Below are 27924 nucleotides of genomic sequence, written 5' to 3' on the forward strand. Positions count from 1 at the left end.
ACCCTAGGTCTACCTCCTTGATTGTACATTTTAGTGTTCTTCATGGATCCTTTAATTGACATAAACATTCTTATTTACAAATGACTTCTCTTCTAATGTGGTCTGAAAAGCTCCAACTAAAAAACCTATTATTTTTCTATTATGAATAAAAAAAACCCTGAAAAAATCTGTTTATCAATACATCTTTAACTCATATATATTACTTACTGGAATGACAATGTCATCAAAGGGGAATGTGAGCATTTCTCGTTGGGGGTCATTATGTAGGATGGTCTTGTTCTTTGTAATGAAAGTTTCATAATCGACAGGTTCTGCTGCTTTAGGTCGAGACTGAAAATAAAATAAAAAAATGTTGAAGAATAGTTTACATTGCTTAAAATGGAGTTAAAAATGTATAAAAGATGACAAAATTTATAACATTTTTTCTAGTTTTTTCCAAAACAAAAAATATAAAAAATAAAAAAAAAACAGAAAAAAACTGTGAGTAATGCTCACTTACTTGATACCTCCAATCCTCCATTTGATAACATGCACCTCCTGCCCCCCAAATTGACCTGGTTCAAAATCCAAAATAGCAGGTGCACGATGGTAATATGTACAAGAGATTGTTTGCAAGTTTCATCAAATTCTATTCAGTGGTGTAGGTGGAGTAATGAATGAGTTTATTATCTGTCTGCATAACAGAAAGAAGGAAGGACAAACATCCTTATCACCATGTGATAAGACTCGGAATTTTAAAAGTGGGTATATTTCCAACACAGGTTGACATGGATACAGGGAAGCAATCACAAGTTTTTGGTTTAGCCTTATGAATTGCTGAATTGTCAACATCGAACATAAACCTTGGAAACCAGGATGTTTTACTTGACTGTTAATTTTAGAATAATTACAGGTAATACTTTCTTTTCTCATAGGTTTTATCTAGATAACAAGGAAGTTAACTGTAATCATAGTTAAAATGGTACAGTGAATAATTATGGAAATACCAATTGCTTTTTTGAGGGACTAGATAAAGTCTGATAAAAAAATCAGGCCCTCGTCCATACTTAGGCTTCCTTTAAAGTAAGGAAAAAAATCTGAGTCAATCAAGACAGTGACCAATAATCTTTAGTAAAGTTTTATTCCACACAGAAACATGCTAAAAAAAGCCTGGATCACAATCTTTTTCCTATTCCCTTTTCAATAAAACCATAAATGCTTGCTTGCTTGGAAACTGCAATTGAACTGAACAAGTTTTGTGGTTAAATGGTAATTTAAGAATCTGTTTCCCAGTAGACAAAGAAGAAAACTTATAGAAATAAAGAAATTCAAAAGAAAATCATGCCATCAAAACACCTAAAAAAATAAATAATTATGTATATTCATGTCATTTCTTTTTGCAGTTGATAAAAAATTGTTCACTCTTGTTAGTATGTGAAAATCAATCATCATTCAATGAAATACATGTATCACATATTATTAATTTGTCAAATATGTCAACATTTAACAAATTCAAATACATTATAATACTAAAAAAAAAGAAATGTAAAATTTAACTTTCCATCAACTAAACAAAAATTACAGCAGCCAGGAAGCATCGCTCTTCAATTACCATTTCTCATACCTTCACCAAATGAAATTTACCCAATGGAAAGTATTAATCAAGTGAAAGTTAATTGACTGTAGAACGTAGAACGATTTATTACCAAAAAAAACTACAAATTAAATAATAAAACAAATAGCATGAACTAGAAAAAAAAATTAATATAAAAATATAAAATAATTCACCTTGAGCAAAGGATCCACAATATTTACATTAACATTTCCTAAAAGTTGCAATAAAGCCATGTTTTATAACACAACATCCATTTCACAGATGAAATAAAATTCCCCAAATTACTTGAACACTAGGCAGCATATAGGCAGCACAGGTACTGTCTACATCAGCTATTATGTGTAATTTAATCATCAGAAAATAACTGCATGATCCACATAATCAAAATGTCATCTGAGGTCACAGAAAAATAAAACATAAAATTAAAATTGGATCACAGGAAGGTCAGCATATAAAACATAAAATGAAAATTGAATCAGGATGCTATTTAGGTCTATCACAAGGAAGAATCAATATACAATGTTTTGTATGTTTGGTAATTACATTTATTTCCCTGTCTTTTATCATTTTACTATACTGGCATCTTCCAAAAGTCATGCAGGATCTTAATATATATAATCTTAATGCTACTATGTTACAATAGCTTAATGTAACAATGTTAACCAAAAAAAACCCTACATTTAATGAAAATGGATATGGTAAATATACCAGACAACCCCAATGGGATGAAAAATGTTAGCTCAAGGTCACCAATGGGTCTTTAATGAATGCATATCTGGTATTACTAGTTGTGCAATGCCAGATATGCTTTTCAGCCTTAAAAAATACAATGTCTAATAAAATTTTAAACTTGCTTCAGAATAGTGCTTTAATGGCATCTGTATTCAGGATGGTAGGTCATACAACTACATGTTAGTAATCTTAGTCTTATCAAACATCATCCTTTCCAGGTTAGGACAGGTAAAAGACAAAAGACTCTCACTAATTTGTAAATCAAATACACAATACATGTATATTGCCAAAAAATATCAAATATATTTGACGAGGGTTCCCTAAGCTAATCTGACTGTTTTGAAGCGAGTGCAAATAAATATTTTTTATATTTTCAGCCATGTTCATGTATTGTTTTTATCCTGCAACCACATTCTCTGTATAAAACATACAAAATTTGTCATAAATAGTTTTGAAAGTGACAGTCATCCCTCTTTTTGACGTTGCTCATAACTTAAAAAGTTAACCAGAAGACGATATAATGAAATGGAGGAACAAAGCTGATGTTATTCAAAACCCTTCATTTGTATAGTAGAAAGCTTAGCTGCAGGATAAATACTCTATCTTGACTGCCCTAGAGTTGAAACATGAAAAGAAAAGGATTGTTTGCACAGTTCCAATGACCCTGCTGTGTGAATGGTTTCAGAGGCAAGCCATCCCAAAGAGGATAAAGTACATTGTAGGTGCAATAAAAATGCAGGTAATATAACCAATTCCTTTTCAAAACTAAGTCCAAATTATGGTAGATAACTCAATTATCACCTCATAAAATTGCCAAGTGCAAAAATACTTTCAGAAATTTTATTATTCTACTTGTTCAAAATGTTGAAAACACAATTTGAAGAACTAATGCAGCAGTATTAAATATTGGCCATAATACAGGGATGATTTCTGTAAATACACAAGTTAACATACAAGCACACTGAGAAAAGAAGTTCATGACCAAATGAAAATATGGGCACATTCAGAAAATAGTTTGTGTTTGTACCTTATTGGGTAGTCTAATTTGATATTGGAAATCTAACATGTCAAGTTTAGTACATGTAATGCCATTGCATTTTAAATTAATGAAATAATTCCCCCTAGACCAACAACTTTCAGTAAAATTCAAAGACTGTTACATTATAGTCTCAAATGATTACTATAACCATCATAGTTGCTCAGATTAATGGAATTTTTACATCATTAGAGTCAAAAGTCATGGAGAAATCCATTGTAATCAGTAAAACAACCTCACCCAAAAATATTTCAATTGATTACTGAACATAGAGGGTGTGGTACATGTATGTGTACATGTATATGTTACATGTACCTAAAATTGCTACTTTGTTATGAGATATCAATTTCCAAAAAGAATTCTATTTCATTTCATTTTGTACTTATTTAAAAGCAAGTAATCATCAGAAATGGGTTGGGTTAGGAGTCCAGCCTTAATGTCATAAAGGTTTTGAACAAATCAAAACCTCAAAAATGATGGGACAACCTATCACCAGTAAATGTACAGAACATGAAAGGAAAATAATACCAAGAGTTATAAATTAAAATATTGAGGTAACTATTTGTACTGAATGAAATATTGGTAGTGTAATTAATGGACAATTTTAAAACCCTGAATAATGCCACAGATTGACCAAAACAATTACCGGCACATTATTTCAGGGGACTTGTATAAATGTACTCAAATAACATATATTGATGTGTATACTTTGGCTAGACTAATTTTTTTTAGGAGAGGATGAGAGTAAATTATTAATATGTTAGCTTATCTCATTAATTTTTCACATTCAGCATCCAATTAAGGACTTCTAAAAGTCACTAGACCATAAAATTTCTTGTTGACTTGATTTTGTGCTGAAACAATTACATGTAAATTGTTCAGGACAATATAAATTTATAAGTTGTTGAACAATTGATTAAAACATGTAACATTAAACCTTAAAACACATGTACTAGTGAATTCTTTATTGTACATGTATATACATGTATAAGTCTATTGAAATTCAGAAAATTGTTGTGTTTAATAATGTCTACAGTTTTATTACAATATAAAATCAATTTAATGAAACAACAAAAATAACCAAAATTCAGTTGGGATAAAAATCACAAAATACAAGTTTAAATTACTACATGTAGTATTATGATTATAAACCAGTACCATTTATAACAAAGGCAACCCAACAATTTCCCAATATAAATGAAAAATATGTATGCACATACACATAAGTTTTGTATCCCTATAATTTACATGTATATAAGGGACCTTAACGTTTCAATTAAATGATTTGATAAAGCATTAACATAAAAAAATAAAATATTCCAAATTTAACACATGAATCATTAAAGGAGAAGACCATGTTATTGTGCAAGTAATAAATATCAAAACTAATCTGTTAAATATTCATGAAAATTAAATTGAAACAAAATAATTTCCTTTTCTTAATTCATTAATTGAGATTTATAGTTAGGAAATTTGAATTTCCCATGCCTATGGGCACCACCATGATTGGTTGAACTGTGACGTCACGAAGTCGGTTTGTAAAGTGAAAGTAAATAGGTAATTGATTACGATGTCTGAAGAAATCGCAAATTTGGGACTTATCCCCATAATTTCAACCCAGAATTAATATAAGAAGAGATGAGGCACAACATGTAAGCAAATGTCAGAAATCATTGATGAAAAACAGGATTTGCAGCTAGATGACTAGTATTTGTAAGGAAAATCTTATGGTTACTTCGTTTGTGTTGCTGGTAAAAAAAAAGCTTTTGAACATTTCTCTTTAATCATTTGTGCAATCATAAGCTTGACAAGTCATCGTGTTTTGGTGATTAAACTTGATCATAGAAATATTTACTGAATATTCTTTGTTTACATATTATTTGCAGTACTTGTATCGGTATCAATGTCACGAGCCAATCAGAAGCTATCGGTAAAAATCCATAAAATCTAGCTATGATCTTCCTTTAGATAGGAGAGTTCTGTAAGATGGCTATCCCCTTATAGTTCAAGGATTTTGAACTTTGCAAAGCCTTGAGCATTATATAAAAGCACATTTTGCATTAAAGGTTATTTATTTTTGTTTACATGGGTATGATTTATCATAACAGCCTAACTTACTGCAAAGGTGGTCTTTCCCTTAAAAAAAAAACACGGAAGGAGTTATTAATACCACAGACCCAGCTTTGTCAGGAACCTAAATTCCCAAGAGACAGGGTGGGACTCATACAAGTATATATGTATGTCATGCAGATTAAAGAAGATAATGATAAACATTCACTTTTAATGGCTAAACAGCTGTTATCATTTTTTTCTATCTTCCTACAAATGGGATTAGTGGATGGAATATTCACATCATTACCTTTAATACATTTAAGTATACATCAATGTAAGAATCGGGTACATTTCTATAGTACAAAAATGTAGTGACAAATCAACAATTTGGTAGAATGAGTTTATTATTTCTGATATGTACTTACTATCCCTATAGTCTTTAAAGTTTAGAAAAAAATGTATAATTTAAAGAAAAGAAAAATATCAGTAATTTCTATATTGTTTTCAAAACATATCTGACATTTACATGTATCAAAAATTGGGGTAGGCGGGCAAATTTTATTTCTTATTTTTTATCAGTTTAAGTGAAAAATCCTGTCAATATGAAAGAAATCAACCTAAATTGGGGTAAAAAATCAAAATTTTTCAGGGAGGGTGAAAAAGGTGGTTTGGGAGGTGATGAGAATCTGGGATATTTTTTTTATTTTGGCCTTAACCTTCTAATACTTGTTCTGTAAATAGAGTAAAAACAAGTCAAAACTGTCTGTCTGTCTGTACAATACCATCTGTTACACTACTGTTTGGTTTTGAGTGAATTCAAGGCATGCTGAATGTTTTTCTGCATTAAAAAGTTACACATTCCTTTCACAGTGCATTGTAACCTTCCTGATTCTTACAGAGGATGATATTTAACACACCTGAGGTGTTAAAGAGACAATACATTAAATGTACTGACTTCCAATTCATTACATTTAAGGACAAGGACTTTCAAAAGTCAATGGTCACTTCTACAGTGGCATTTACAGAAAAACCTTTGACTACAATGATTTATTGCCAAAGTTGGTACAAAAGATTCAGAGTTGTCCTTCTTGTAATTTAGTAGGTGTTTACCAATTTAAAATACCTATTTAAAATATCCATAAATAAATACTTCAGGCTCATTTCTTTAATTAAACAGAATTGTATAATTCCTCATGAGAAACTTAGTGATACATTGTTGACAAATTATGACTACAGGACTTACAATTCTTGACTAACTACAAGCAAAATTAAGATTTAACAATTGGTAGCAACTACACATATATGATATATGTACCTGCAAGAGGGTTTCAGTCTAAAACAATGGCTATAAAGCTGTTTTTTTGTCTAAACCCTAGTAACTGAATTTCAGTGAACATGGTTTTTTTTTAACAGAATCAAAGCTGATATAACAATATTGATCCAATCTAATTAGCATATATCTTTTTGGAGTGTTATGATTGGCTCTTAACCATTGATCAACTGAACAGACCCTGCTTTATACTGCACAAGAGCTCACAGGAACAACAGTCTGCAGTTGGGCATGTCACCCTGTTTGGACAGTGGACACATTATGCTGTCCAGTTGCCACACTTAACTTTCATATGCTGTAAGGTTGGCAGAGAAGAAGTGTTTACTGATTTGATTTGCTTGGACTAGATCATGAATTGAACCCACAATTTGCACTTTAAGATACATATAGTACACTAGTAGCACTACCATTTAAACACTGAGGTAGTCTATATCCATACAAAACTAACATTTACAACTTCCTAGACACAAAAATAACTTCCATTATATCTTTTACACATTTCTAAAGGGTAATGTAGGAAAAGAAAATTAGGGAACTGCTCGAAAATGGTATAACTTTTCTAATTACCTATCAAGAAAATGCAATAAATCCCAGAAAGTTCTAGAAATGACATGAAACATTAATTATCATAAGACATCTCAAAAGGATGTTTTCTCAGACATAATGCATATAGTGTTATATAATATTTTAGAATTGGCTTTGTCCAAAGTCTTTCATTATGATAAAGTAAGTAATTGTTCGTAATAAGATCCTATATACAGTAACATAATCAATATGTTTAGACATAATTGTGTTAAAAGAGAAATATTATCTGATAAAAATACACATATCGGTATTGAATATTCAGGATACAAGTATCCAGACAAAGATTTATAGTACAACATCTACATGTATGAAAATTTGCAAGTAATTATTTATGGTTAAGATGAAGATACAAATTAAACTAAGAAACATGTACATGTAAGGCATTTATTTCCATGCAAATTAAACTAATGAGTAATATTAATGCATTTACATGTTTGTTAATAATAATAATAATAATTTTTATCCATTAAATATATCATACTAACATGTAAGTCTATCAGGTTTTTTTATTTAAGAAGTCATTTGTGTCATTTCAAGGACAATTCCCTTTTTAAGTAGTCTTGTCATAGAGATATTAGGATCAACTGCATTTTTATTCTCTACCAGTTTTTCTTCAATGCACATGTAATTAAGGATCCCAAAATATAAATGAAAATTGTCATTGACTATATGGTATCAACATTTTGATCAAATGGTTATTCTTCTATACAGAACCTGGATCTATGCATTGTAAGTGCATATTTTGAAATGAATAATTTATAAAATGTACATGTATCTGTCTTACTAAAAATGTACAAAAATCATTGTGTTCATAATGTGCATAATTATTAGGGTAATAATGTGCATAACATTATGCAAATATGAGCACAACTAGCCTCCATCTGGTAAGCATAAAAGAATAAAAAGTTGTTATGGATTTTCAATTCCAATATCAATCATTTATTCAAGTTAATTTTGTGAAAAATTTCTATGGTCATTCTACATGTACCAATAACAGGAATAAATAGATTTTTGAAATAATCATTTTTCATATTTCCCAAAGGAATGCACCTCTACAAATCCTCTTACTGCCAGGGAACTTTTGAATATGGTACAAATACACATGTACACATAAACCAGCAATTAAAACAGGGGTAAAAATTAGGAAATACAAGCTGTTGCCCAGGCCATATTTTTTGTTAAATATTTTCTGTGTGTTAGCTAAATTTTATCCAAAATTTGGTAACCCAGCTCAAAATTTAGTAGTCATGGGCTACTGGGCAACTGTTAATTTTTATCTATGTGAAACATTAGAAGTTGGTGACAAATTACACAAAACATGTACCAATTGTAGCATGAACTGATGAAAAATGACTAAGTTCAAAATTCAAAGTTCAAACAAGTAAAAATTCATACTAAACATTTGTCAAATTTTTCCTCAATAAAATAAATCAGTAGATTTTCACCCCTTCCTGTCCCTAAAAAAATTACAAAAAAAATTGGGGCGGGAATTTCAAAATCAAGAATTTTTTTCACGTCAGTTTCTAGTAATGAGGTACTAAAACAAAGTAAGTAAATTGCAACAACAAATTTTTTGCTTCTCCTGATAAAAAATTTCTTGGTCTAATTGGTTTAATTTCAAGATAAAAAATTCCAAAAATTACAGACATTGTACTCTCAAAAAATGAGCTACCACATGAGAAATAAAAGTTAAATAAGTATATAGGTGTGAATTACTTGAATCCAGGTCCATTTGCCCTAAGTCTCTTCACCCTATTTATAAAGGCTTGTTCCCATTTCGCCTTAGCTGTCAAATTCGGTACATAAAATTATTCCCAGTTCGCCTTAGTAAAATCTGAGGTGAACTAAGGCGAAATGGGAACTTGTGTAAACATGTAATTTTAAGTGCAAGTTGTGTTTTTATAGCATTTAAACCTAATATACACATGTATATGTAAATCTTTATATTGTTTGTTGGTATTTTTGGTCAATTAATTTAATTTATTTTGTGAAGTGGTTAAATGGTATTAGTTGGGTTTTTGTCTTAATTTTTTTTTTCTTTAAAGATGGCCTTTTCATTTTCTGGTTTTAAACACCTTTCTTTTTTATGGATACCCTTAAAGAATAAAATTCAAAATAAATATCACTGACCACTTTGATAGCAACTTGACTCAGAGAAGCACATCCAAATATTTATAAGCATAAAACAATGAAGAGGCAAATTAAAATATTCATACCAAACATACAACAAAGAATGAGCAAAATCGTAATAAAAACATGATTCCTGCAGAACAAAATTAAAAAATTATATGATGTTTGGCTTATTCATTTAATTATCAATTATTTATGCTCCCAAATATATAATGTCAATTTATTGAATTCGCAAATAAATAAAGAATATGAGTTACACATCTACATATGTGTACATGTTTAATAAGTACTTCAATAGTAACTATTCAACTATATACATATACAGTCATTAGATTTGTTTAAAAAATCATACCTCATTTCCTAACATAATTATTTGTTGTTTTTTTAATAGTCCCTGAATTGTATGTGTACTAGAATATGATTCAAATTATATATATTTTAGTAGTATCTTTTGTAAATGAATTTTTATCGAGACAAATCATAACTTGAAAAGTCTACAAATATTTTAAATTAGTGGCTTAAAAGGAAAAAAACCTATAAAAATTGATTTCATAATTATTTCGCCTTAATCATTGTAACAACACCACATTAGTTTAGTGTTTTGTTTTTTACAACATAAAAACATATAAATTCCCATTTCGCCCTAGTACTTTTTTACCTATTTTTACCTGTAATTCACAGCTAAGGCGAAATGGGAACACACCTTTATAAATAATCCTGGTATACACATATACAGTTTAAGTAAGAACATCTTATCCATTGATCATAAATGACTGACAACAGCAAAGAAAAATACATGTACATGTGTATTTTTTTTTAACTGTATATTGATTGTTGTTGCAAAATCTTTAAGAAGCTAAAAGTATATAATTTTAGTGACAGTGACCATACATATAAAAAGCATAAGTGTAAATTATACTTTCATTTATGTACATTTTTCAATTTTTTGTGATTTTTATTTATAAATATTGAAATGGTGTTATCACACAGTAGGTTCTAAGGAAAGATTTAACAAGACCAAGTGCATTACTCATACATGTAGGTGCCAAGTAAATGCATTGCCCATGAGAAAGTCACAGAATACAGATTCTCCCACCCTGGTAAATAGAATCTCCCACTCCCAATTTTGACCTGTGCTGCTCCTTTCTGTAAGAGGAACTTCTGAATAGTACATAAAACATCTGCCATTTCGTAAATTTTGTAAATTTTCTAACTGACTAATGACAGTCAGCTGATCGCGGCTTTAGCATTTCAAAACTGTAGTTTACTTCTCCTGTCTTTATACCAAGATATATTTAATGGTTCTTGCTTTTTAATAGTATTTCAGTATTGGACAGAAAAAAATATTGAAAAGTATTGATTTTGAGCAATTTCATCTCCGTTTTTACTTTGGTGGAGTGGAGGGCATAAGTGATTCCACTGTGAAGAATGGAGAAATTAAAATTTTGGTTGAAGGTACATGTAGTGTACATGTACCAAATGACAATGTCCTTAAAAATGCAAAGTTGGCTGTTATGAGTTGTAACATCTCAAAACAATTTTTTGGGGGTATTTTACATGGTAAATGACCCCCTTTGGCAACTTTGCAAGCTGGTGATCTACCTCTTTGGTGGTCCAAGAGGTTGACATTTATCAAAGTACAAAAAAAATGTACATTGTGTACCCTATAACTGTTCTCAAGTATAAGTTAATTACCAATTACCAAAAGAATGACTGTGTCATTTACATTTGTTATGTAAATGGGTTGTTTCTATATAGACACACGAAAGTGGTGATTGAAATGAAATTGATTACCAAAGGAGAATATTAGCATCAGTTTGTACTTGAGTGTACATTCTTGTAATAAAAAAGTTTTAAGATTTTTGATTTATTAACTCATTGTCAGCATGGTAATTAAACTTTAATGCATGCACACATATAACGTTTCCATTTATAAGACTGGACGAAAAACATTATTATTTTCACTTTTGACAGACACACTGTCAGAATGTCAACAACTTACAAGGATGATGTTCTCACGCATCTCCTGGGCGACTTCATCTCTAATTCTTGCAGCATCTCCTTTCTTGAGAATATGCTGACGAAATTTCCTTTCTGCCATTTATAATATTCGCCTTTTAGGGCGTTTACAAAACAGTTTTTTATTGCGGAAGTTGTAAAATTTCATCCATTTTCATTTTTCACAAGGGAGATAAAACAATATTGACAAGTCGTTCCTTCCTTATGTCGTCCCTTTTAGGAAATTAAGGCACCTTCTTTTGTATGCATTTTTCAGAGCTTGCCGTAACTTACGCTGACTTTTTGTATCACACTAGAATACTTACAATTAGGCTTCTGGTACAGGGTGATGTTGCTACAAGATTGAAAGTTTTATGGTCGGCATCATGAACTCGTGGATGGCATTATGGTGTATCCATCTGCACCATGAAAACTGATTATTTCATTGTGTCATAGTGTTCCTTTCCTCTTTCGTCTACCCTGGACTTGACTTTTTATGAACAACTCGGCGGGTGTTTCTAGAAAAGCATATGTCGCTTACCCTACCGGTGCACCTAGTCCATGCTCCCAGTTTTTAGCGGAGTCCGAGTTGATCATTTACTTTTGTTACTTTGTATGTATTATTTGGGTTATTTTATATTCTTTGTTGTGTATGTCTGTTTTCCATGTCTGGTCTTTGTCCCTGGATTACATTCTTTCGATTTCGCTAGAATCTTGGTTCCCTTGATTACTCTTTCACTGAATAAGAGAGGTGGTGATGCATAGCCACCGATCGACCATCCCGTTACATTTTTTTTTATTTCAGCCTCTCTATAATAATGAATGATCTATGAATAATTTTACTATGTTCCTGTTATGGACGGACTATATGATAAAGTTTTAGATTTTAAAGAATTTGGAGTATATGACAGACAGACAGAAACTTTATTTTAAGTCGGTGATATTTAAATAATAAAAAAAAACACACACACAAGCTCTGTAGAGATTTTTACCGACAGAAATAACAATTATAACACATTACAAACATACGAGACATAACACATACAACATATAGGAGGATAAACATAAAGGCTACTAAAGGTACATGAAGCATGCAAGCACAAAGCAAATCAAAATAAAATTATAGTCATTTAGATTTTAGAAGCCCAAAGGCACTAAGCTAATGCAAGCGTGAGTATATAATATGTTAAAAACGAGCACTATTTGCAAGCACTATAAAAATATAAATATGAAAAAGCGGCTTAAGATCTACAGGGGCCACATCTGCATAAGTTGACTTCCCAGTTATTGATAAGGCTTTTAAACTGGTTCACATTTGTCTGTGCACGAATTGTGTCTGGTAACTCAATCCAGTGTGGCCCCAGCATATCGAAAAGAGTGCAAACCAAAAGTTGTTGTTCTCACCAGGGGAATTTCTGTTGCATTTTCTTTTTTAAAACAATAATTAGATTGTTTAAATTTAATTAAGTCATTTAAATATACAGGAGACTGTTTGAGTAGAATTTTGAAAACTTCGATGGCCATTGTCCGTAATCTTCGAATTTTAAGATTTAGAGGGTGAATTTTCAGTAATCTTCATAAATGAAACACAAGACTCGCTCTTGAATTTTTTCCATTTTTGTGTCCTTTTCCCCACAAAAAATGCCAAATAACAGGACAATAATTAAACTTAGACATGATAAATGAATAATAGAAAATTAACCTTCCCAATTTTGATAAATGTTTACCAGTACATTTTAGTACATTCAGCTGCCTTGTCGCCTTTTTACAAATATTTGAAATATGGCTTTCAAATTTAAGTTGGTAATCGATTGTCACTCCCAGTAGTTTGACCTCTTCTTCACAATGAATTTCATTGAATACCATCTAAATCAAATGTTAATTTCCCACTACTTTGTTATCTTCCCAATGGCAATAGCCTAAATTTTCTGTGGATTAACTTTCATTTTATTGTCAGTGAACCAGTTTATCAAAATTGAGCTTTCATTTTCCAATGTGTTAACTAATCCGCTGATGTCGTTTCCTGGTTGCGACAAAGTACTATCATCCGCATAATTATACGTTTAGTGATAGGTTTAACAATTACAGGCTGGATATTTTTTTATATTTTAACAGATGGCCCCTCTATACCATTTGCTTTATTTACATTTATTTTATTAAATTTTATTAATTTGTTTGTAAACAAAATCACTTTTAATTCCATGAAATTCTAAATTGTAAGTTCTGTATTTTCCATATCTTGTATGAAGTTTGTTTCATTCAGTTTTTTTGTACGATCTATATGTGTATAGTATATAAATGTATTGTTTTAAAATTTTAAAGACAAACATATAAGGAATTGAGTTATAATTGTCAAAACTATTGTCAGAAAAAATAAAAAGGCTTGGAGCTCAACTGGAGCTGGAATTTTTCATGAAAAAAAATATAGATTGATAATCTTTTTAGTAGAACCATAGTATTAGATCTGTAATCAAAGTACAGGTCTATGGTAGAACTTTAAATGATATAATCATTTCATATGTACTTTGTCCTAGATGATCGCTGTTCCTGTACCTCCCACATGAAAAGGGGAAGGTTGAATCTTTATTAAAAAAAAAGTCCAAAAACAGATGGACAAGACATTTGTATCCCTTTAATTTATATATATTAACAAATACGATACACGTTTCGCATTATTAGAAGAAATTACGCGCTTTAACTTGTAAGTCTCGCTAAATTATAGCATTTAGTTGCAAAAGTATATATATTTGTTTCTACGAAATTGGGATGAATTGGCTTATGTACCACATAAATGAACCGAGAACTTTAGCCCAAACATGCAGACATTTCGGACAACGCTCAGGTAGATAATCAGAAAGCTGATCGGAAAGGGTGTAGATAGAGGTATGTGACCGTTAAATTTTGTTTTAAACCAATGCAAAGCCAGGGTTATTGTAGAGGAGCTTATGGCTAGTCAATAAAACCACTAAATACAAATAGTTCATTGCAAACTTTAATTTCTTTTTCATCAAGAACAATCAATAACTGTTGACGAATCTTTTAACAATTTAAACAATCACTCAACATGAACATTTCTTCTTAGTTCAATCCAACCAGTTCAATTCTTTTGGTGACTCAAGTATTACAAATGTGGTTTAGTTCGGTTATCTCCCTTTTTGCACATTGCAATTATCTGTAAATCAACGGAGAATGGGTTTTTTAAATATTCAAGATAATAAGTTTCATTTTAGCAATAGTTTTGTCCAATTACTAGAGACGAAAGACGGGAAATGCTTCGATATGCTAAAGACAATAAACAATTTAAAGAAAAATCTAAAAATGGTAACTTACGTTGATGTAATATTATACAGCATTTTATTTTCATAAACATTCAATAAAGTATCACCCAAGAAGAAAGTTAAGCAGCTAACAAACTGAACTTTTGGATAGCATGAGAGAAGGCTTCTCATGTGCATAATATCAGCTGAAGTCATTTATTTCTCTAACGGTGGAAAGTATAATTAGAACGTTCTTTCTAGAATATGTCTCAAAGCTTAGACAACCCCCCGCACAACATCATTCCGAATTCCGTGAAACTTTAAGCACAGTGAGATAATGAATGTTAAATGGAATCAATTAAACAGAATTAAAGGCCGATCTTCAAACGATAAGAACGTTTTTTGGAGTTAGAATTTGTGAAAAATCAAGAATTCATGCAAACAAAGATATCATATTTAAGGGTGGTAGGCATGGTCCGCCCCATGAATCCTCGCCTGTGACAATTTTGATTTAGTTTATAATCATTTTTAAATCAGAAAAAACATTCCTTCAGAAGGACAGTATTACACAGTATTGTATCTATTGTATTTATTTATGTTATTCCTGATATGCATGTCATTCAAACAACTTTAACTTGATTTATTTATACAATACATGTAGTTGCTTAAATAGGGGGCATTATCATAATACGGGACAGTGATATTGCCTGAAACGTTGATAATGACGTGAGCCTCAGTGGAGGGCATTATCACTATTCAATAAGCAAGATCCGATGGGATTGCGATTTTAATTTGTTTGAAACGCCTTACCAAAAACCGAGAACTAAAGAAAATTCTCGACATTTACAGGTTATACGTTGATCAAAATTTCTTTAGGACATGAAATGAGAATCATGTATTTACTTTTTAAGTAGCAGTCTGTCTAAAAACCAGACAGAAAGTGTTGCATGCACGTGAAAAACCCACAAAATTCAGTTTTATTCCTTGTTCTGAGACAGTTACTGTTCACATTAGCAGTTTTAGTTTTTCATTTAGTTGTCGCGCTTTTCAGATAAAAATTATATAGATTGTACATGGAATTTGCACTTTGCAAGAGTTATCGTTATTGATTTGGTTACATTTGGTTGGTTTTAATGGGAGTTGAATGTATGATTTTCTAAAAATTGCAGATCTGAATGCAGAAAAGCTCATCGTTATGTGAAAGTATAGCATATGTAGACTGAAAAATCATCGTTTGTTTGGTGGGTTTTTCAACACAATGAATCACTTTACCATTGACAGTGTCAGAATTTTATATGGACTGCTACTTAAATGCATTGAATTGTTTATCGTGTTGATTATTCCATCTCGATACGAAATTTGAAATTGCAATAAAACGTCAACAAATAACCGAAATAAATAGGAAACAATTCCCAAGCAACAAACAAATTGCAGTAAACATATGCTAGCATAGTATTTTTCAAATTGTCTCTGAAAATAAATACCTAAATGTCTATCACAATCTTCATCATAAACTATTACCTGAAATGTGTTAAGATTTGTATGTGGAAGTTAAAAATGTCAGAAATACCATTTAAATGACCTTCTATTATATTGGGTTACAAAAAAATTACAGATATGGTGATTGTAAAAAAAAAAAAAAATTAAAAAAATAACTTAATTATCTGCAACTTTTAAAACAATTGTTTTGAATTTGTACATATACTACTCTATAAAAACTGAACACGAATGGGTTGGGCAGTTATTTTTGTCGCCATGACGCGATTTTAGCAATTGAAATCTTGTATCTTCCACATCTGGATGCTTAATTTGTTTTGACAACCAAAATTGGACCACGTTTCATTATATGTACTGCTTTTGACATTTTTATTTGTATTTCGGAGAAGATAGACAGGGCCATTCAACTTATTTTGAAAACCAAATTTGGTGTATATACTACTTTTAGCATTTTTATTTGTATTTCGGAGAAATAAGGCAGGGATATGACAATAGTAAATGATTTTAAAGCAGCATTCATACTATGCAAGGTGGCATTCCTCCTGTTGTTAATCGCTTCTATGTTTACTTGGATTTCATATTCTACGACGTCATGGGTGTACAATAGCAAACCCCAATTGAACAATCAATACTATGGGTTGTGGAGAAAATGTGGTAATGCTGAAATACCCGGAGAATGTACAGTAATAGACGGATGGGCTAACGGTAAGGTACCAAATGTGTCTAGGGTTTTTTCCCTAGGAATTCCAGTTCTGTTCATTGGCAATGCCATATCAAAAACTATATATATTGCTTTATTCGTGAAACGTTTATGATATCTTTTGATATTCAAGTAAATATTGATGATCTCTTCAACAATCGAAGTTCAGGTTTTCAGTATTTAGTGCTATTTTTAAGTATTTCAATTTCATAAAAAAGAAACATATTTTCTTTTTCAGGCTGGTTTGGTGTCGTTCAAGCATTTGTGTCCTTAGGATTTTTTGGTATCCTAGTATCGTTAATTCTTGTTACATTGTACATGTGTTTCGGGAAATGGCAGAAAAATAAAGAAGTCGTCTATAGCGCTGCTATCATCGGCATCGTAACAGGTTTATTTGTCTATTTCATTGAGAGTGTTAAGTTTTTAAGTCACAACTTTTCATTTAGAAACAATTATCAATATTTTTTCTTCTTAATTTTGAATAAATGGTAGAGGGTTTGTTCAAGTAACCCTTTTAATAGTGAACTTTTCATTCCTTACACAAGTACTTTTGGATTATTGCGATCGTTTCTGTACTATGTCAGCTTATTTTAAGATCATATGATATTAAACGCAGTAAAGTTGGATTCTGCTTGATGGCTACTAGTTCATATAATGTTCTCGATCCTTGTGATTTCAGGTGTGTTTTACTTTCTTGGTGTTATCATTTTCGCTGCAAAAATTGATGATGATGCGGCATGGCCAGAGAATGATGTCGTAGACTAAAAATTAGGATACTCATTTGTCCTGTCGATGTTGGCACTTCTATTAGAATTCGTTGCTGGAATCCTTATGATTCTCGAAGGAATAGGTTTTGGTGGTAGTGGAGGCACAAAGCTATCGGCATAAAAAATCCAGAATGATGATATATTGAAATGATATAAGTATTGTATCAAACATTGACAGATATTGAAGTGGTATATACTGAATATTACATGTCAAAATCTGTATCATCTGCGGTATCAACCCGAGACTCCTATATCATCCCAAGGGCCATCGGCTCGAGGGGTGATACAGATCGAGGGTTGATACCACATGTGATACAGATTTTCACATGTCATGTTCATTATATCATATATTTCAACTATATACTTTAAGTACGGTCCGTAAAGTGGTGCGATATAGGGTATGCGATACAGGGTAAACGATATAGGGTTTAAACAAACTTATAACACATATGAAAAAAATGTATATTTTAAACTAAACACATGATATAATTATTGTATCAAACATTGACACTGAGTATATCATGAACAATGTGGGTTTTAGAACGACCCTATTTCATGAGTATTTTTGAGATATCACACGATTGATGTTAACATATTTTACTCTAGGTAATAAAAATAAAGGGTTATGAATAATTATAACTCGTCTGCAACATCCCCAGTAAGTGTATTTGGCTTAATTTTCAATGCGACCTCTAGCTAGAGGATAACTAGGCGAACAAAATCTAAAGCTGACATATTCCGTCACGTAATTTTGCGACAACAATGACATAGATAAAGTAGCCACGACTCTGCGAGACGTGTGCTACCTAATTTTTTTTAACATATCGGGTACTGGAAATAAATAATGAGACTAGTCGTTGGTCCGACTTGCCACATACTTCTAACTTCCACTATGAAGTATTTTTCGTACGACAACACTTTTTGATGGAAATTAAAGAAAGTTTCTTTTCAACAGTTTTTCCGAGAAGCTGAGAATGGCTAGGTTACAACATAATTGTACTTTGTATTATAACAATTAAAGGAGCTTTGTTTCTGCGATGGAGAATCAAAGCATGTATAAGTAAAACAGTGTGACTGATTGTGTTGTATATCATTAAGAGAGATGCAAAGAACTTCTACTGTATTATAAATTATGCATTTGTCACTGTATCCTTTTGTTTCGTCTCGAGTTTTTGTCATGCAAAAAAAGCTAACAAAGATAGACAAAGAATTCTACCTTAAACCGTTACAATACATGCCGGCATATATTTAATCTTCTTTTAGCACAGTACACCAAGACGAATGAATACTTCCTGAAGATTTCCATTCGGTACATATATGTTCAGTTTAGACGTGAACAACGTCAGACGTTATCGTTATTTTCGCACTTTGTCAGTACTTTAACCTCAATCATTTCAACCAATTCGTCAAATGCCTAAAATACATTTATTTCTTATTTTTTTCCGACTGATTACTGATACACACAATAGTTTGTAGGTGAAAAACGAAGCACAGAATGTGGTAGTTGAAAGTACATTGTAATTCTCTACTATTATATAGCAAACAAAATATTTGATAGCTATGATTTTCAAATCAAGCTAAAATAAAATAAAACACAGTTAATGCAAAGTACTGTTTAAGTGTCAGTCTCTGTAAGATTCAGGCAGTGGATGAAACATGGTATGAAAAAATCCATCATTTAGATAGTGTAATTTGACTAATTGCACCATCAGAATAAAGGAAAGCATACAAGATTTTCCATATACTGGACCATTGAGTTACAATTTCATTGAAATGCACTGAAAATGAACATTTCAAGGGTAGATAACTCTGTCAAAAATCTCATTTTTCTAAGATTCTATTGAAAAATTTCTGCGCGAAGCCAGTGATACAGAGATCAAATAAAGGTCTTTTCAAATTGAGAAAATATCCTTGATTGATATTACACCGTCAGATCGGTGGGGTTTTAACATACATGTTTCTGATTTTTCCCATTTTGCCTGATTCTTACAAACACTAAGACTTAAAAATATTTCATCTACAGAGCAACGAACACCTGTCAATCTTAATAACCAAAAATTACACAAAACACACATCCATTATGAGAACAGTTATATTCAATTCGTCATATCTTTCATTGTCACACGATTAGATACATGACATGTACAATTCGCTGAATGTTTCTTTTAGATATGCAGAAGACCCTCCTTTTTCATCTTTTCAAGCACCCAGTATGCGACGTAGTCCGAGTTATTCTTTCATATGCTTCTAAGTTGGCGTTTGTTTGTTGTTTGATTCGGTCCCTCTTTTTTCGTTTGTTCCGGCCAATTATAGGTTACAGGCCACCAATTCAACCAATGAGCATACGGAACGTACGCAAAAATAGTCCTACGCAGAAATTACCCCTGTTCCTCATAGTCCTGTGAAAAAAGTTCTCATCTTATTTAAAAAAATTAAACAGTTTCTGAAAGGAAAAACATTTCTGTACATTTTATAGGTGCATTTTGCTTCTAGTGATGTGAAGCCCAATCTCCATAATGATTTTTAAATATACCCCTATCTTGTGAAAACACTGGGATTTCTCATGCTATTTATAGACCCTTCACTTCCGGTGACCAGTACTGCACTGCAAGTCTGCTAACCCCACATGCCATTCTGAGGATTGTGAGCTGACATATGTAGAATCATGCTGATATATAGTCCTCTGCAGGTTAAAGTTAAGGTAAAGTCCAGAGAAGCCATTGAATATTGTGAAATTAGCATAGCAGCCTATGGGAAGTGGAATTAGTGGTTTTTAGCCTATAGCCTCACGCACCAATTGTTTCCGAATTGTCCACAACCAAGCAAACACTTATTGTTGCACTTTTCTTCAGTAAACTTACGATAACAATCCCGATATTGTTCTCGACACGATTCAGCATTTCATTGCAAAATAGATTTGTTTTTACTTTTTAATTTTACAAATTACTTGTGGTGAAGTAGTTTCAAGTTTTCCAATGAGTAAGAACATTCTAAACACTTTATATTATACAGTCTAAGATAGCAAATGATTTTAAATTTCATCAAACACACAAATGCAGTTCATCTAACTTTAAATAAAGAGCTGTATTAAATCTAAAAATGACTTTTACTAAAAGCTGTTGAAAGAGTTATGTATTAAAAGAAATAACACAAATAACTGGGAAAAACTTAAATTGCCAGTATCTAACGCGCCTCACGTAAAAAAAAGTATTTTGTCGTTAGTCGCAATAGATATTGGTAATTTGAAATATACTGTTATGGTATATTCCACATTGTCACTGAAAACAAATATCTTATCGTTATCATAATTGTCATCATCAATTTTTGAATGGAAGCGGTAAGATTTGTGGACAATAGTAATGTCAAAGATGCCATTTAAACGATCTTTCATTGTGTTGGGTTAGAAAAACACACAGCTATGGCGATTGATGAAAAAAAATGTTCTTAACAATATAAAAAATAACTATTGACAAAAGTTGATCACTTGCGACTCGCTTTGTTCGTAGACTTTTTTTATCTTTAAAACTTGACACGAGTTGCTTGAGCAGTTGTCAAGCTACGATAAAAGCAATCGAAATCTTGCATCATCTTCATCTAGATGCTTAATTTATTTTGACAACCAAACTTGGTATATGTGCTGCTTTTAGCATTTTTGTTTGTATTTCGGAGAAATAAGGCAGGGAAATGGCAGTAGTTAATGATTTTAAATCAGCATCCATCCTATGCAAGGTGGCATTCCTCCTGCTGTTAATCGCTTCTGTGTTTACTTGGATTTCATATTCTACGACGTCATGGGTGTACAATAGCAGCGAATACTATGGGTTGTGGAGACGATGTGGTGATTCTGAAATACCGTCAGCGTGTAATGTCATTGACGGCTGGGCAAACGGTAAAATACTTAAAATATATTATAATATGCTGATCAACTGTTTGGCAATTTCAAGGAAAAGGCAAGTTTCCAAATTTCTTTTAATGGTCACTCATGACTCATGACGCGCGTAAAAAATGATTCCTGTGTCCGTTTTAATAAATCGTTTGTCCGGATCAGTAAATCGACGTGCGATTAATACGGTCGTGAGTGCAATGTACGTGAAAGAGTAATTAAGGGAACCAAGATTCTAGAGGAAATCAAACGAATGTAATCCAGGGACAAAGACCAGACATGGAAAACAGACAAACACACCAATGAACAATAAATAACTAAAATAATACGTACAAAGTAACAAAAGTAAATGAACAACTCGGACCCCACTAAAAACTGGGAGCATGGACTAGGTGCACCGGTAGTGTAAGCGTGAAGAAGACCAATAATTTCTCTAATAACTGAAGGTAATCCGATCTTTGATCTGCAACGACAATAAGAACCAGTTTCTTCCGTGAAAACATATATTTTGAACGATTCTCCTAGAGAGCGCCGCCATTTCTGGAAAGATAGTATATACTAACGTCAATTTTTACATGCCTTTGTTTATGAATATATCTATGACGCTGCCACTTTTTAAAGTTTCAATGGTAAAGAGAACGAAGGAAGACGAACGCGCGTGATCTTATCTTACACGGGTGGCCTCAAGTCCCAAAAGACCATTTCCGGAAGAAGTTTTTTCATTTATCAAAATTTCTCTCTGAGTATAGGACACATACAGCAATAACTAGTCATTTATGAAAATAGATTGAGTAAATCAGCCGAAAATATTATAAGCATCAACACAGGAGGACAATCCAGGGCATTAAAATCCAAAGACACGTTCAATGCGTGAAAATAAGAAACGTTACAATCCATATACACAAAGAAGGTAACAAAAATAATAATAGTAAAACAATTACAAGTAAAAACTGCAGATAAAAACAAGACAGCAATAAAAAGAAAACTCATGCACTTGCAGTATGACACTAGTAACCCATAAAAGGTAGGTAGTGACATCAGATTTTATAACAGAAAGGTAAGCCTTTACTGCTCCTCCAGCAGCAACCGTCACATTAAAAGTAAGTAAAATCAGGTAAATTTCGTAACGTCAATCAAATTCTGATGATATCTATAAAGCTTCTGTAGTGATGATAGCAAATAGGCATGCACATGACAGTGCTTAGAAGCTCACGTATCTTTGTTTAAATGTGTAAGTATCAAATCATACGACAGTAAAGGTTCAACTGTTAAATAAAACTTGGTAGGTTGGAAGTGTAAGTATATTGCCACCATGGAAAGGAAAGTTACAATTGAAAGGTTAAAGTCTGCCATAAAGTGTTTATGTACCAATCACACCGATATAAATACTAAATATCTTTCAGTCTCTTTTGAACAGATGAATTGGTGAATATACAATCACACAAAACATTCTTTTGAATTTTTGAAAATTTTTGAAAATTAACGCAACTTGCATATTAAGTTTTATCACAGTAACTGTCACTCCTGAGTCCACCTTTCAATATTTTAGGTCGGCAAGGAGATTAGGATCGCTATGATTGGTTATGTCAGGGATGCTTAGTTAAAATGTCTGAATTTACGATGAATTGGTTCTTGTTTGTCTTAGACAACGCACTATTTTGTGAACCTGTGAATGTTTGGAGAAATTTTATTGAAATTGAAAGTTTTGTAGATTGATTCGTTATACTTAGTTTATAGTTATAGAAATAATCCTCTCATAGCATCACTAAATATCAATTTCACGCTGGTAATCATCCTAATCTTCCTTTACATAACATTTATAACATTGCTATAATTTGGTGATTTAATTAGCGACGAATTGCAACCTTCAAACATTTTTTTTCCAAAAAAATGTAATTTAATAAGTTGATCGTATGAATAACAGAAGATGTAATGCCGTTTTGAGGGAAAAATATTATTAATGGAAGTTTAGTATCAACAAAACAATAGAGTTAAGCCTGGTACGACAATCTTCTTGTGTTAAAGTGAGGCATGTGCTTGTTGGAGAACATCCAATGCAGAAGTCAACAAACGCTAATTTCTAATGATAAAAGAAAATAATACATTCATATGTTGAAAAATATTTTTTCCCGGTTTATACCCAGTTGCTGCTGAGTTTTCCCAAGTTTAAGTGTCGACCATCGCATAACAGTCCTAGAATGTAAGAACCATCATTCCGATATTTTCCCACACAGAGACTGCCAAATTAACTATGTCATCCATCCGAGTGTAGGCCAAATGTAAAAAAAAAACAACACATGAAAGCCACCTGTCAATCATAGTTAAAAATAAAGGCCTTTTCTCATTTAATACCATAATCTACCGGTGTACTTGGTCCAGGCTCCCAGTTTTTAGTGGAGTCCGAGTTGCTCATTTGCCTTTGTTACTTTGTATGTATGATTTAAGTTAAATTATGTTTCTTTGTTGTGTATGTCTGTTTTCAATGTCTGGTCTTTGTCCCTTGATTACATTCTTTTGATTACCCTATAACCTTGGTTCCCTTGATTACACTCTCACACATTTCTATACTTTGAAATACAATTGTATGCATCTGATGAAATTAAAGCAACATCTTATGTATTTTAATCCCTATTCCATTATAACTTACTGCAGCAAGTTCAATGCATTAAAGATCTATATGATACGACCCACTTAACACATAAATAAATAAGGTCAGATCCATTCGGTATTACTCTCTCCACACACACACACACACACACATATATATAAGGAATTTCAATGCTGGTTAATTTCTTTAAGAAACATTAAAAAGTCAATCGCTTCATCGTATCACTTCATGACGTCATACATAAACCAAGCCAGAATGAGAACTTGAAGGAAATTTCATTTTGTTTTGACACGTTAAGATAATACAATTACAGGCTATGCCTATGATGCACGGAGTTTAATGTCGTTTTATATATAAAAGACAAAACAACGCTTCCGCACTTGTGCAATCGTCTACCTCCGTGTCGACAGATTTCGTCACTTAAGCCAGAATATTTTTTAGCCATTCATATTTCCTGTCTTACATTCTACATATATAGGATCACTGACGCTCCGTCCATATTAAACCAATATATTTGATTTTTTGCCGGTTCTTGAAAGCATATTGAAATTACTTATTATATTGCGCTTCTGTAAACTAGCGCATGTAAAATTGTTTCCAGCTCTCACAAAAACAGAATATTATTGGAAGTCTTTAAAGTACTATGCATCAATATAAATGACAACACAATCACAATTTTAAAAGGGTGAGTCTTAAATACATATTTGCAAGAATTCAAGTTGAAAATGTGAATAAAGTGTCTGAATTTCATTTAAATGAAATATCTTTTTTTCAGGTTGGTGGGGCATCGTTCAAGCATTTGTGTCGTTAGGATTTTTTAGTATCCTTATTTCGTTTATTCTAGTAATTTTGTACATGTTTTTCGGGAAATGCCAGAAAAATAAGGAAGTCGCCTTTGCTGCCGCCATTATTGGCATTGCTACAGGTAAAAATACGAAAATTGTTTTATGGGGAATAATGTCATTATTCACACTTTAATTCCCTTCGATCATTCGAGGCGTGTAACTTCACGTTAAGAAATTTATCAATGTTTTATTCATTTTTTATATTTATAGAAAAAAAAACCGCTGACACAAATGTCATTATAACGTTTTTTAATAGGAAACTTTTTTCTTTTTTTGTACAAGTTGATTTGTTGAATGTTACACAATATAAATTTATGATCTAAAAAATGTTGGTAAATTTTGACCCTGACGAATAATGTGATCACAAATTGCAAAGTTCTGGATTTTTGTCGTTTCAGGTGTGTTTTACTTAATTGGGGTTATAATTTTCGCTGTTAAGATTGATGACGATGCGAAATGGCCAGACTATAAGTTAGGATACTCATTTGTCCTGTCGCTGTTGGCACTTATTTTAGAGATTGTTGCTGGGATTCTTATGATTCTTGAAGGGTTAGGTTTTGATGGAAATATAGCCACAAATCCATCGGCATAACTGCATCTGAAAATAATATACTGAAATGTGATATATTATACTTTGAAACATTCAGTTTAACATGGATACTGTAGAAAAACCAAACGATTAATTAGTGCTGGATTTGACTTCTTGGTTTTTAGTAATTGTTGAAAACAATTCATTTTTTTAGTCCTGAACTTCATAAGTATTTGGTTGTAATGCTGCTGAAGAAAAGTAACACCTTAAAACTCATGTAAAGAATATTGAAATATGCTTTATCTATATGATTACATTTTCGCCCGGGACTTTTGTATTTATTAAGAGATTATAGTATTTGTATACATTGTATATAATTGGAAGAGAAGAAAAATAAAAACTTATAATAATTTTACCACTTGTTTAATATTAATGCATATCTATTACTTTTTTTATGTTCCTCATTTTCGATTAAGCGAAACCTATGATATTCGAAAGCAACATGAAGACCTCCCTCACTACTGTTAACACAAAACTCTTGGGTTAACGATTGTTTTTATATTTAGGTATCACTTCTTAAAAATTTAATTGAATTGTAAACACAAAATATATTAATATTCAGAAGTGACATTACACATATTCCCACAAGATGACAGATTTACTTCATTCATCACAGTTAGTACCTTTTTTCCCGGCATAATATGAAAAACTTGCTTATTTCTATAGAAAGCCCGTTCCATGCACCCAGTTTTTTTCTGTACTTGAGCAGTCACTCTAACTCAGCGTGTGTATATTGGTTTTGTCTGTCCCCGTTTTCCTTTGTTCCGTCTTTGTCGCTTCATACATGCAGCTTTTGTTGTCGATTTAACTAAAACCATAACACCTTTACATTCATAATAAAAAGATTATTGAAAATATGCATGAAAGTAATATTTATATGTGACAAAGACATGTCAAGCTTAATAAAATCACTTACTCTAATGATTCGTATTGACTCAGGGGGCCGTTTATACCAACTCCATTCAAGTTCTGAAAAGTCCTTTAGTAGATAATTGAATCAGATTGTCACTTATACGACTCTTACTTTAATTTGGGGATAACAGATTTAAAGCTATTCAATGTCTTAATTTTTTTTATTGCATTCGACTATGTCAAGAAATTTTAAATAACCAATGTGTTGGTTCAAAGTTTCACTTTGTCATTGTGAAAAAAGGGAAAAATGCATGAATGGCTGGAATTTTTGTGTCGCACTGCAGAAATAAAGCGTCTCAATACCAAGCAAATAAGCAAGACTATAAGTTAGGATACTCTTTTGCTCTGTCGTCGGTTGCACTTATTTTATAAATTGTAGCGGGAATTCTAATGATATTGGAATGGAAAGACAGTAGTTCAAAGCCATCGACGTAATGATATAACAGTATATTAAAAAACACTTCAGATTGTCCCCTTTTCATTAGGTTATCCACATGGTCTTGTATTATTACAAATTACTGCGTGCGATTAGAGTTAACAGTTGTCTTATTTATTTGCAATACATATAAAAGTATAGACGTTATCTAAAAAGACTTGTTTTCTTCATATTCTGAATCATTGAATTATATAACGTTAATGGTTTTATAATATCAGTCGACTACAAGTGTAATTAACTTATAAATTAATGAAAACAATTTCATTTTGCAGTCGTACTTCCTTGCATGAATCAAAAGAACAAAACCTGGATCTGGTTGACTCATACCCTTCTGACCATCTTCAATGGCTTAATTAAGATAGATCACACACTTTTTCTAGTAGATAAATTTTCCTGATTTTTTTAAAGATGACCTTGAATGAACTACTAGTAACTTAGGAATTTTAATGTTAAAACATTGTTTTTCGGTTTCGGAACATAAATAAATCTTATAATATGACAGTGATAACGAAAAACTGCAGTTTTTTGTGTTCTTGTTTACCTTAACTTCTGTTTTAAGTGTAATCTATTTTATTCAGTTTGGTATATTGTGTATAAGGATCGTCTTTGTTTCCTATTCACGTTCTGACATTTTGTACTTTGAATTGTCCCATTGTTTTAACAATACGTGACAATATATTTTGTTTGTTGAATGTGTCCAGATTAAAAAAAAAGAAACATCACATAAACCTATCGTTTGATATTATTAAAAGATATTCGATGACGTCATTTTGACGCGTAAATGTTGTAACAGCTTGTGTTTGTTTTCCCTGGGATAAGTCATTTTTTACATAAAGATATGCAAAGATGTGTTTTGAATGGGTAAGCTAATATGTTCTCTGAATTACAGGCCGGAAACTGGTTACAACGAATATACACCTTTAAGAAATTCATGCGGTTGTTGATCTGTCGTAAGAGTATTAAACAAAATACA

The 27924-nt window shown here is 31.7% G+C and overlaps 2 protein-coding genes and 1 pseudogene across 29 annotated transcripts in view; 2 read left to right on the forward strand and 1 right to left on the reverse strand.

Moving 5' to 3' along the window:
- Positions 1–11642, reverse strand: part of LOC148625072 (dedicator of cytokinesis protein 9-like) — a 71313-nt gene extending 59671 nt beyond the window's left edge. For 26 of the 27 annotated variants that reach the window (XM_088568342.1, XM_088568331.1, XM_088568323.1 and 23 more), the window contains exons 1-2: positions 11462–11642; positions 208–330 (exon numbers count right to left, since the gene is read on the reverse strand). In XM_088568342.1, the coding sequence (XP_088424468.1) occupies positions 208–330; positions 11462–11560 (222 nt within the window). In that variant the 5' untranslated portion in view covers positions 11561–11642. Of the gene's footprint in view, positions 1–207; positions 331–1767; positions 1979–11461 lie in introns of those variants that run through there. The other variant, XM_088568330.1, reaches the window with a different exon arrangement.
- A 4251-nt stretch (positions 11643–15893) lies between these two features.
- LOC148625073 (uncharacterized) lies at positions 15894–18866 on the forward strand (annotated as a pseudogene). Its single transcript, XR_015920181.1, has 3 exons — positions 15894–16916; positions 17150–17299; positions 17591–18866. The product of XR_015920181.1 is annotated as an uncharacterized LOC148625073 (transcript).
- A 2386-nt stretch (positions 18867–21252) lies between these two features.
- On the forward strand, positions 21253–25862 carry LOC148625074 (uncharacterized). The gene is made up of 3 exons (XM_088571191.1): positions 21253–21567; positions 24945–25094; positions 25413–25862. Exons 1-3 carry the CDS (start codon positions 21363–21365, stop codon positions 25604–25606), a joined length of 549 nt encoding a protein of 182 aa, XP_088427317.1. The 5' UTR covers positions 21253–21362; the 3' UTR covers positions 25607–25862.
- The last annotated feature ends 2062 nt before the right edge of the window (positions 25863–27924 follow it).

Source organism: Perna viridis, chromosome 2 (genome assembly GCF_037379345.1).
Source record: "Perna viridis isolate PV_CMFRI_1.1 ecotype Kerala chromosome 2, ASM3737934v1, whole genome shotgun sequence".
Taxonomy (NCBI): Eukaryota; Metazoa; Mollusca; class Bivalvia; order Mytilida; family Mytilidae; genus Perna; species Perna viridis.